At 44.0% G+C, this 10934-nt stretch overlaps 1 protein-coding gene across 2 annotated transcripts in view; it reads left to right on the top strand.

The window, feature by feature from the left end:
- Pi4ka (phosphatidylinositol 4-kinase alpha) overlaps positions 1-10934 on the top strand; it is a 117549-nt gene that overhangs the window by 70243 nt on the left and 36372 nt on the right. For both annotated transcript variants that reach the window (XM_090320563.1, XM_090320562.1), the window contains exons 20-23: positions 838-946; positions 1631-1767; positions 1916-2049; positions 4709-4791. In XM_090320563.1, coding sequence (XP_090176689.1) covers positions 838-946; positions 1631-1767; positions 1916-2049; positions 4709-4791 — 463 coding nt within the window. The remainder of the gene's footprint in view (positions 1-837; positions 947-1630; positions 1768-1915; positions 2050-4708; positions 4792-10934) is intronic.

Raw genomic sequence — 10934 nt, 5'->3', positions numbered from 1 at the left:
AAAGGAGGAAGAAGAGGAAGAGGAGAGGGAGAAGTGGGGGACAGAGGAAGAAGGAGTAATAAAGAAAAAGTCAGAGCTGGGTGTGGTGGCTCATGCACGTAATCCTATTACTCGGGAGGCTGAGATCTGAGGATCAAGGTTCAAAGCCATCCCAGGCACTAAAGAATGGGAGACTCTTATCTTCAGTTAATCACTAGAAAACCAAAAGTGGGGCTGTGGCTTAAGAAGTAGGGCGGTAGCCTTGAGCTAAAGAGCTCAGGGACTGTGCCCAGATCCAGAGTTCAAGCCCCATGACCCACCCACCCCCCTAAAAAAAGAAAGAAAGAAAATAAAAGAAAAAGTCAGATTGTTAAAGATTCTACCACAAGTTTCTCACAGTTGCCCCACCACTCTATTGCATCCTTTTTTCTAAGTGCCAGCACCTATTCATTAAACACTCCTCCTCTTCATCCCTGGCTTTATACCTTGGCTTTGGACTCATTGCAGGCCAGGCTGCCTTCTCTTCTCAACTAAGCTTTATTGAAACTCAAAAAGAGATTCTCTGAGCACTACCAGTGTGTGATTGTTTGACTAACTGCCTCCCAGCTCATTGGAAAGCCCTTTTGAGTGCAGATCAAGGCATTTACCTCCAGTACCTGTCTCACCTTATACATGAGTGAATCAATGAATGCACTGCGAAATGGTAAAATTACTGAGAAGTTTCGAGCATTGCTCAGTGTGCCTTTGTCTATCCAATGTGAGTGGCTAAGTCTCTTGAGAATTCTCATGGAGAATGAGTCTACTAGATTTTACATTTAGGGTTTTGTGAACAAATAACCTTTCTCCTTTTCATACCAGCTTACCCGACGATTGCCACCCATCAAGGAAGCTAAGCCTCGGTTACAGAAGCTTTTCCGGGACTTCTGGCTGTACTCTGTACTGATGGGATTTGCTGTGGAGGGCTCAGGTAGGGAGAGTTCTCTCCTGGGAATGACTGAGTATGGAGTGGACATAAGGCTAAGGTGGGACTCTTCTTAATTATGAAAGTTCCATGTGCAGCTTTTCTTCCCACAAATATTTACACATAATACATTATTCAAATGGACTTTGGGGTACTGAGAATGCCACTTTCCTTAGGGGAAAAAAACTGCATAAGTTAAGTATCAGACCCATTTCTATGCCCTATTTTGGGGATAATTATCTCAAAAGTACCTTGGACATTAGAAATTTCCAGTTGAAGCCAAGTGCAGTGGCTCATGCCTATAATCGTAGCTACTCAGGAGGTTGAGATCTGAGGATCTCAGTTCAAAGCCAGCGCAGATACTAAAGTCCATGAGACTCTTATCTCCAATTAACCACCAGAAAACCAGGAGTGTTGTGACTCAAGGGGTAGGGTAGTAGCCTGGAGCTGAAGAGCTCATGGACAGAGCTCAGGCCCAGAGTTCAAGCCCCATTATGACCCCCCCCCAAAAAAAGAAAAGGAAAGAAGGAAGGAAATTGCCAATTTATCCAATGTCTCTCTCTCCTCTTTCCACTCTCCTTGTCTGTCTGTTTCTCTCATGCTGGGGATATGCACCCAACTCAGGCTGGTCAAACACTCTCCATAGATTGCTCTCCAGCCCTTATCTCACTTATATTTTCTTCCTCATAGGACTGTGGCCAGAAGAGTGGTATGAGGGTGTCTGTGAAATAGCTACCAAGTCACCACTGCTCACCTTTCCCAGCAAAGAGCCACTGCGATCAGTCCTCCAGTACAACTCAGCCATGAAAAATGACACTGTCACCCCTGTAAGTGCTCTTTATCTGTTTGCTAAAGTCTGCCATAGTTAGGACAGATCTTCTCAGTGTCCATAGACTCATAGTACTGGCTATTGGAGCTTATAAAGGGGTACACTCATAAAACGTATGAATGTTTTTGTCTCTATTTTGGATCCAGGCAGAACTGAGTGAGCTCCGAAGCACCATCATCAACCTGCTGGATCCTCCTCCTGAAGTGTCTGCCCTCATCAACAAATTAGACTTTGCCATGTCTACCTACCTCTTGTCTGTGTACCGGCTGGAGTATATGAGGTACGTATCCCTCCTCCTCCCCACATAGCCACATTAGAGTAGAATTTTAAAGTTTTGTGTCCTCCTGGGCACCAGTGGTTCACATCTGTAATCCTAGCTACTCAGGAATCTGAAATCTGACAATCATGGTTCAAAGCCAGCCTGGGCAGGAAAGCCCCTGGGTGATGGGACTTGAATTCGGCCTGCGTGCTATTCCTGAGATCTTCAGCCCAAGGCTATTGCCCTACCCCTGGGCCAGGACATTGTCCCTGAGCTCTTCAACTAAAGACTAATGCCCTATCCTTGAACCAAGCCCCATTTCCTTTTTTCTAGAGGTTAATTGGAGATAAGAGTCTCAGGTCTGGGGCTGGGAGTTTGGCCTAGTGGTTAAAGTGCTTGCCTAGCATGCATGAAGACCCGGGTTCGATTCCTCGGTACCACATACATAGAAAAAAGCCGGAAGTGGTGCTGAGGCTCAAGTGGTAGAGCTCTAGCCTTGAGAAAGTCCAAGGACAGTGCTCAGGCCCTGAGCTCAAGCCCAGGACTGGCAAAAAAAAAAAAAAGAGTCTCAGGTCCTTTTGTGCCCGGGCTGGCTTTGAACCTTGACCCTCAGATCTCAGCCTCCTGAGCAGTAGGATTATAGGCGTGAGCCCAGCTAAGTCCATGAGATTCTCCAATTAACCACCAGAAAGCTGGAAGTGATGATGTGCTACTGGCTGCCGCCTATAGTGCTAGGAGGCTGAGACCTGAGGCTCATGGTTTGAAACTAGCCCAAGCAGAAAAGTTCATGAGTCTCTCATCTCCAGTTAATCACCAAAAAGCCAGAAGTGATCTGTAGCGTAAACAAGTTAGTATGGATTGAGTGTTTCTGCTGAGTCAAGCATGACATATGGTGACATACTTTTGAACAGCCTGTGAGGTTGGTCTATTGTATACTCATTGTACAGATGAGGAAACTAAGACAATGAGAAATCAGGTAAATGGCTCAAGACATCAGAAATCCCTAATGCATATTGAAACTCAAAATGTTCTCTTCAGAACTGTGCTATGCTAGAGCTGGGAATATGGTAATAGTAGAGTGCTTATCTGGCTTGTATGGGTTTGATCCCTCAGTACCATATAAATAGGAATGGCCAGAAGTAGCATTGTGGCTCAAGTGGTAGAGTGCTAGACTTGAGTAAAAGAAGTTCAGGGACAGTGCCCAGGCCCTGAGTTTAAGCCCTAGGACAAAAAGAAGGAGGAGGAGGAGGACAACAACAATAACAACTATGTGGGGTTGGGAGCGTAGCCTAATAGTAGAGTGCACGAAGTCCAGGGTTTTATTCCTTGGTACCACATACTCAGAAAAAAAACTGGAAGTAGTGCTCAAGTGGCAGGGCGCTGGTCTTGAGCAAAATGTGTCTAAGAAATCCGGGCACTGTGGCTCATGCCTGTAATCCTAACTGCTCAGGAGGCTGAGATCTGATTGCAGTTCAAAGTCAGCCCGGGCATTAAAGTCTGTGAGACTTATCTCCAGTTAATTGCTAGAAAACTAGAAGCAGTGCTGTGGCTCAAAGGGTAGGGTGGTAGCCTTGAGCTGAAGAGCTCAGGGACAGTGCCTAGGCCCAAAGTTCAAAATAAAAAGTGTGGAAAAACAAGCCAAGAGCCTAGGGATATCTCAGTGCTAACAATGTCTGCCTAACATAGTTAAGGCCCTGGGTTCAATTTGTTTTCAGATTCACAGATAAAGAGATAATAGTGGCCAATAGTGGCTACTGGGGGTAGGAGGAGAAGATGAGAGGGAAGAAGGGAAAGGATGGTTAACTTTTATTTTTTGCTATTAAAATATCTACAGTGGGCCAGGAGTATGACCCTAGTGGAAGAGTGCTTGTCTAGCATGCACGAAGCCCTGGGTTTGATTTCCTCTGTGCAACACACAGAAAAAGCCAAAAGTGGTGCTGTGGCTCAAAGGTGGAACCCTAGCCTTGAGACTAGTGGAAGAGTGCTTGCCTAGCATGCACGAAGCCCTGGGTTCAATTTCCTATGTGCTACATACACAGAAAAAATCCAGAAGAGTGCTGTGGCTCAGGGTGTACAGCCCTAGTCTTGAGAAAGCTCAAGCACAGTACCCAGGCCCTGAGTTCTATCTGTCTGTCTGTCTGTCTGTCTGTCTGTCTCTCTCTCTCTCTCTCTCTCTCTCTCTCTCTCTCTCTCTCTTCAGTGCATGAAATTAAATAAATGAACACATCCTTCAGTAATATAAAAGATGCTAAAGGTGAAGACTTTAGCACTTTTAGCATCTAAAGCCTTTAACTAAGCCCCAGAGATACCTACTGATGTTGTATTCCCCTGCACCTTGCTCTTCTCAATAATATGTATCTTGTGTTTTCCTTTCCTTTTGGCATCTGTGTGTGTGTGTCATTAAATGGGTATGCTTTGGTTTATGTCACCAGTCCCCCGTTCATTGACAGTCAGAACTGTTGCTGAGAATCTTTGATCATTTACCCTTTAGGCACATTGTTGATGGGATTGCCGGCTTGAAAATATGGGCAGGTTACCACAGATTGTACACATCATCCCTGCAATGTCCAAATGTGCTCCTTTAAATAACAGAGGGGTCCATTATTCACAGCAGTGTCAAATCTCTGATAGGGAGAGCTTGAGTTTTTCAAAGTTTATTTATAGCTGTTCTCCTTGTTAGGGTACTGCGTTCAACAGATCCTGATCGCTTCCAGGTAATGTTCTGCTACTTTGAGGATAAAGCTATTCAGAAAGACAAATCTGGTAAGCTTATTATTATGGTACCCTTATGATGAATTGAACTTTTAATAGGATAAATACTATTTTCTATTTTCTGTCCACATGGAAAAAATAATTTTATGAACTTATGTACTACATTGAAAAGATCGGCATAAAATGTGTAACCTTAAAAAAAAAATGTCTAGCCAGACACAGTGGCTCATGCCTGTAATCCTAGCTACTTAGGAGACTGAGATCTGAGGCTCTCCTTTCAAAGCCAACCCAGGCACTAAGGAACATGAGACTCTTATCTCCAGTTAACCACTAGAAAATGGGAAGTGGGGTTGTAGCTCAAGGGATTGGGTAGTAGCCTTGTGCTGAAGAACTCAGGGACAACGCCCAGGCCCAGGGGTAGGGTGGTAGCCTTGAGTTGAAGAACTCAGGTTCAGCATCCAGATTTCAAGCCCCAAGACCCCCCCCCACACACACTATATAATATATATATATATATATATATATATATATATATATATGACGTAGAATGCTTGCCTAGTGTGCATGAAACCCTGGGTTCGATTCCTCAGTACCACATAAAGAGAAAAAAAGCCAGAAGTGGAGCTGTTGCTCAAGTGGTAGAGTGTTAGTCTTGAACAAAAGAGCTTTGAGGCCGGGAGTTTGGCCTAGTAGTTAAAGTGCTTGACTAGCATGCACGACAACCTAGGTTCGATTCCTCGGTACCAAATACATAGAAAAAAGCCTGGAGTGGTGCTGAGGCTCAAGTGGTAGAGCTCTAGCCTTGAGAAAGTCCAAGGACAGTGCTCAGGCCCTGAGCTCAAGGCCAGGACTGGCAAAAAAAAAAAAAAATGGAAGTGGGGCTTGGCTGAAGGGTAATGTGGTAGCCTTGAGCTGAAGAACTCAGGGACAACACCCAGGCCAAGTATAAGCCCTATGACCCACCAAAAAAACAACAAAAAAAACCCCCAACTATTTAGGGAATCTGACAATGAAAAAAAAATTGTGTTTGGTACAGGTGCACAATTTTATTCCCTCTTGATCTTTGGTTGGTCTTCAGATGTAGAACCCGTAGAAATAGGGAGCCAAACATATATCCTATCCCACTAAATTTTTGTGAAGTAAAGATATGGTTCTTCTTACATATGCAGGAAAAAGTCACACAGTCTAGGCAAAGGTCTAGCACCAGCAATAGGAGAACTAGTCACACCTGGTCACAGAGTCCTGGTATAGACTGGCATCCAGTGGGTTATAGACAGAGAAATCCCACAGAGCAATCAGTTAAACATCTTTCATGAGAACCAGGCATGGTAGTAATATCAGCATTCAGGAGGTAGAACCAAGGACATCTCAAATTTGAGGCCAATTTGAGACCCTGTCTAAAGAAACCAAGAACTGAAGTTAAAAAGATATAGCTTAGTAGTAGAACTTTCCTGATATGCTCAAGGCCATGCATTCTTTTCCCAGCATAAGAGAAAAAACAAGCAAAAGTTCATGAGCTGAGTTTTAAGAGAGGTCTGTTTTTGGTAGCCCTGCTGATTAGTAAGAGGACCCCACTCAGAACTGCCCTGAGGCTAGGCAAGAATGTCAAGACAGAAGATCAGGCTGTGTGGGCTAGGTCCAAGCCCACACAATTCAAAAATGTGTACGGAACACACGTACAGCTATAGTATGTCTTCAGATCTTCAGTACAAGGACCTCAGAAACTGTAGAAAAGCACAAAAATGTCACAGCTGCCAGCTGGACGCCTGTAGCTCATGCCTGAAAGCCTAGCTACTTAGGGGACTGAGATCCAGAGAATCACATTTTGAAGCCAAAGGAAAAGTCCATGAAACTGCATCTCCAAAATAATTAGCAACAAGCTGGGCTGGTAGAGTAGAATATGGAGAAGTGATAAAATGTGCCAACTAATAAAGCAAACACAAATTCCTGAATTCAAACCTCAGTATCAGCAGTAAAAGGGGGGAAAAAGAATGAGAGAATTAGAGATGGGAGACTGAAAGAGGATGTAAAGGAACTCTGGATATTTTATTTAAGTAGTGTTTGCAACAGTTGTGTAAAGCATTGTCAAATTGAACACATAAAATATGTGCATTTATATCATATATCAACAAGAACACTGAACAATTCCAAAGGACTAGAATTAAGAATTTTGCTAAAGTTCATTTCACAAAGTAAAAAGAGTATGAGACATTAAAATGAAGTCAGACAGCAAGTTAAATGTGCTGCATTTTTCAACTGATTTTAGTATAAGGGCAGTAATAAGTCAGTGATTCATAAGATGTTTAAGAGATAACTAGAATATTAGGCCTACTTTTTGGTGGGGGATTACTAGTGTTTGAACTTAGAGCCTGAGCATGTTAGGATGGCACTCTGTTGCTTAGCCACATCTCCAGCCCTCTTTTGCCCTGGTTATTTTTGAGCTAGTGTCCTGCTTCTGCCAAGGTGCTGACTTGGGCCGTAATCCACTTATTTTGGCCTTCCCATTGTAGCTAGGATGATGCCCAACTCCTTCTGTTAAGATTGGGACTTGAGCCTGGAGTATAGCCTAATGGTAGAGTGCTGGCCTAGCATTCATGATGCCCGGGGTTCTATTCCTTGGTTCCACATACACATGAATAACTGGAAGTGGTGCTGTGGCTCAATGGTAGAGCTCTAGCCTTGAGAAAGCCCAAGAATAGTGCCCAGGCACTGGGTTCAAGTCCCATCACTGGCAAAAAAAAAAAAAAAAAAGAAAGATGCTGAGGGTGAGAACTGTCCAGAAGTCTCCAAAGAAGGCCAGGGCGCTCTCAGATTTCTGGTTGGAAACTGGAGGCCATGGTGCTGAATAATAGTCTTTTTTTTTTTTGCCAGTCTTGGAGTTGGAACTCAGGGCCTGGGCACTGTCTTTGGATACCTTTTGCTCAAGGTTAATGCTCTACCTTGAGTCACAGCACAATTTTAGGCCTTTTCTGTGTATGTGGTACCGAGGAATCAACCCAGGGCTTTGTGCATGCTAGGTGAGCACTCTACTACTAGGCCAAACTCCCGACCCAATGACCAGTCCTTTTTAGGCTCAAACAGAACCTCTGAAATGTTGCTTGGGTCAGACTTTACATCTGGTAGGTCCTTTGAAGAAGCATTTCCTTTGTTGCAAAGCAACAAAGTGGAAGAAAACAGGTGTGTGGATTTGTTTTTGCACCTGGGAGTCAGTAGGATTGGCAATCTTTTACTGGCATTCAGGGGAGGATTAGAGTGATCTAAGATCCTGTTGAAGGTGAAAAGTCTAAACAGTTTCTGTGAAGGAAACCCCTTCCACTTAGGGTATAGGATACATGAGAAGGGAGGGCATGCTCAAAGGGTCACAGGCACATGCCTAGGACATGGGGATAGAAACTCATCTACCACAGGCTAACCTGTTCATTAACTTGCCTCTCCCTTCCACCCATCACAATATACATATACACAACACTAAAACTACCAATGCTTAAGAGACCTAAGAACCTGGCACATTTTATATAGAGAATAGCTCCAGATGGAACCATATTCTTTCTTTCTTTCTTTCTTTCTTTCTTTCTTCCTTCCTTCCTTCCTTCCTTCCTTCCTTCCTTCCTTCCTTTCTTTCTCTCTTTCTTTCATTCCTTCTTTACTTTTTTTTTTTTGGTCACTCATGGGGCTTGGACTCTAGGCCTGGGCGCTGACCCTGAGCTCTTCAGCTCAAGGCTACCACTCTACCCTTGGGCCTGGGCATTGTCCTTGAACTCTTCAGCCCTACTCCTTGAGCCACAGACCTACTTCCAATTTTCTACTGATTAATTGAAGATAAGAGTTTCATGGTTCTTAGTGCCCGGGCTGGCTTTGAACTGTGAGTCTCAGATCTCAGCCTCCTGAGTAGCTAGGATTACAGGCATGAGCCACCTCTTCCCTCTGAGCCAGATTCTTTCTGAAGCTGGATTCTCAACTGCCCTTCTCTCGGAGCTGTTTTTCTGCTGTTGTGCCATCAGGAGAAATTAAGTGATGATTTACTCTATTTAAAGATACTCTTCATTTTCACAGAATACTATCTTCTACCTAGATTCAACATGCTTATTTTGGTTCTGAACATGCACTTAGGTTAAACCAAAGGTTGCAGCAATTTTTTTTAATCTGTCATGGGACTTGAACTTGGCCTGGGTGCTGTCCCTAAGCTCTTCAGCTCAAGGCTACCCCTCTACCACATTGAGCATCAGTGCCACTTCTGGTTTTCAAGTGGTTAATTGAAGATAAGAGTCTCACAGACTTCTGTGCTGGGCTGGCTTTGAACCATGATCCTCAGAGCTCAGTGTCCTGAGTAGCTAGGGTTACAGCTGTGAGTAACCGGTGCCTGGCTTAGGCTATAGCTGTTTTTACTTTTCTCTCTTAAAAGAGATGAGAAAATGAAGTTAATCTTCATAGACATTCATGAATTGTCTATGACCAGGAAAGAGTAATATGAAACATCTGAGCAGCAGTCAGAGGAGAAGGTCTCTTCCCCACTCTTTGTAGGTATTCACTGAGCCTTACTCTGTGTTGTCCCTGGCTGTATAGAAACATGAGGCCATCAGCCTACAGTCTGGACTACTAGCTACCCAGTTAGTCAGTACATGATAACCTGGAACTAACTTAGGTGCAGGAAGGAGGATGACTTTTTTTTTTTTTTTTTTTTTTTTTGCCAGTCCTGGGCTTAGGCTTAGGGCCTGAGCACTGTCCTTGGGTTCTCTCAAGACTAGTGCTCAACCACTTGAGCCACAGCACTACTTCTGGCTTTTTTTTTCTATGTGTGTGGTACTGAGGAATTGAACCTGGGTCTTTGTGTATTCTAGGACAAACTCCTGGCCCAAGGGTGACATTTTTTTTTTGGTAGGCTATGGGGCTTAAACTAGGCCTAGGTGCTGTCCTTGTGCTCTTCAGCTCAAGGCTACCACCCTACCCTCTGGGCCTGGGCACTATCCTTGAGCCCTTCAGCTCAAGGCTACTGCCCTACACTTGAGCCAAGCCCCACTTCCCATTTTCTCAAGGTTAATTGGAGATAAGAGTCTCAGGTCCTTTTGTGCCCCAGCTGGCTTTGAACCTTGATCCTCAGATCTCAGCCTCCTGAATAGCCAGGATTACAGGTGTGAGCCACTGCACCGGCTTTTTATTTTTAAATAAAAATCTCTTTAGATGTCACCTCAAGATATTGATTGGCATCCAGCCAATATAAGGAACTTGACTCATATATAGAAAGCCATATGTGTAGAAGATATTACTCTAAACATATATATCCACATGAGTTTTTACCTATTCAATTTTAGTCTCTTAAGGGGCAGAGTGGCTCACACCTGTAATTGTAGCCACTCGAGAGGCTGAGATCTGAGGTTCACAGTCCAAGGCCAGCCTGAATAGGGAAGTCTGTGAGACTCCTATCTTCCGTTAATTACCAAAAAGCCAGAAATTGAGTTGTGACTGAAAGTGGTAGAGCACTAACCTTGAGAACAAAACTTAAGTATAGCTCCCAAACCCAAGTTAAAGGACTGACACCCCCCAAAGAAAGTCTCCATCTTTTTTTTTTCCAGTCATGGGACTTGAACTCAATTTCTGAGCTTCTTTTGTGCCTAAGGCTAGCATTTGAGCCACAGCGCCACTTCCTACTCTTATCTCCAGTTAACCACCAAAAAGCCAGAAATGGAGTTGTGGCTCAAGTGGTAGAGGACCAGCCAGAGGAACATTGCCCAGGCCCCTGAGTTCAAGTCCCAACACTGGCAGAAATAAGGATATCATAAATCCCTGGTATAACACAAAAGAACAGATACATCTCTATGGCATCAGACAGACTTGAGAGAACTTCTACAGAAATACTTGTGTCCTCAAAAGCTTCAAGGTCAGATTGAGCAGTGGCAAAGCACTTACCTAGAAAGTTCAACGTCCTGGGTTCAATCCTCAGTACCAAAAAAAGAAAAGACAAAAATTTCAAGGTCATCAACTTCAAAAACAGAATGAATGGGATGTGGTGGCTCATGCCCGTAATCCTACTACTCAGAAGGTAGAGATCTAAAGATTGTGGTTCAAAGCCCACCCGGGCACTAAAGTCTGTGAAACTCATCTCCAATTAATCACTAGAAAACTGGAAGTAGCGCTGTGGCTCAAGGGGTAAAGCCATAGCCTTGAGCTGAAGAGCTCATGGACAATGCCCATGCCCA

This window comes from Megascapheus bottae, chromosome 28, assembly GCF_031878675.1.
Source record: "Megascapheus bottae isolate mThoBot1 chromosome 28, mThoBot2.hap1, whole genome shotgun sequence".
NCBI lineage: Eukaryota > Metazoa > Chordata > Mammalia > Rodentia > Geomyidae > Megascapheus > Megascapheus bottae.
The sequence above is the reverse complement of the archived record's forward strand: the minus strand, read 5'-3'. Positions and strand labels throughout refer to the sequence as shown.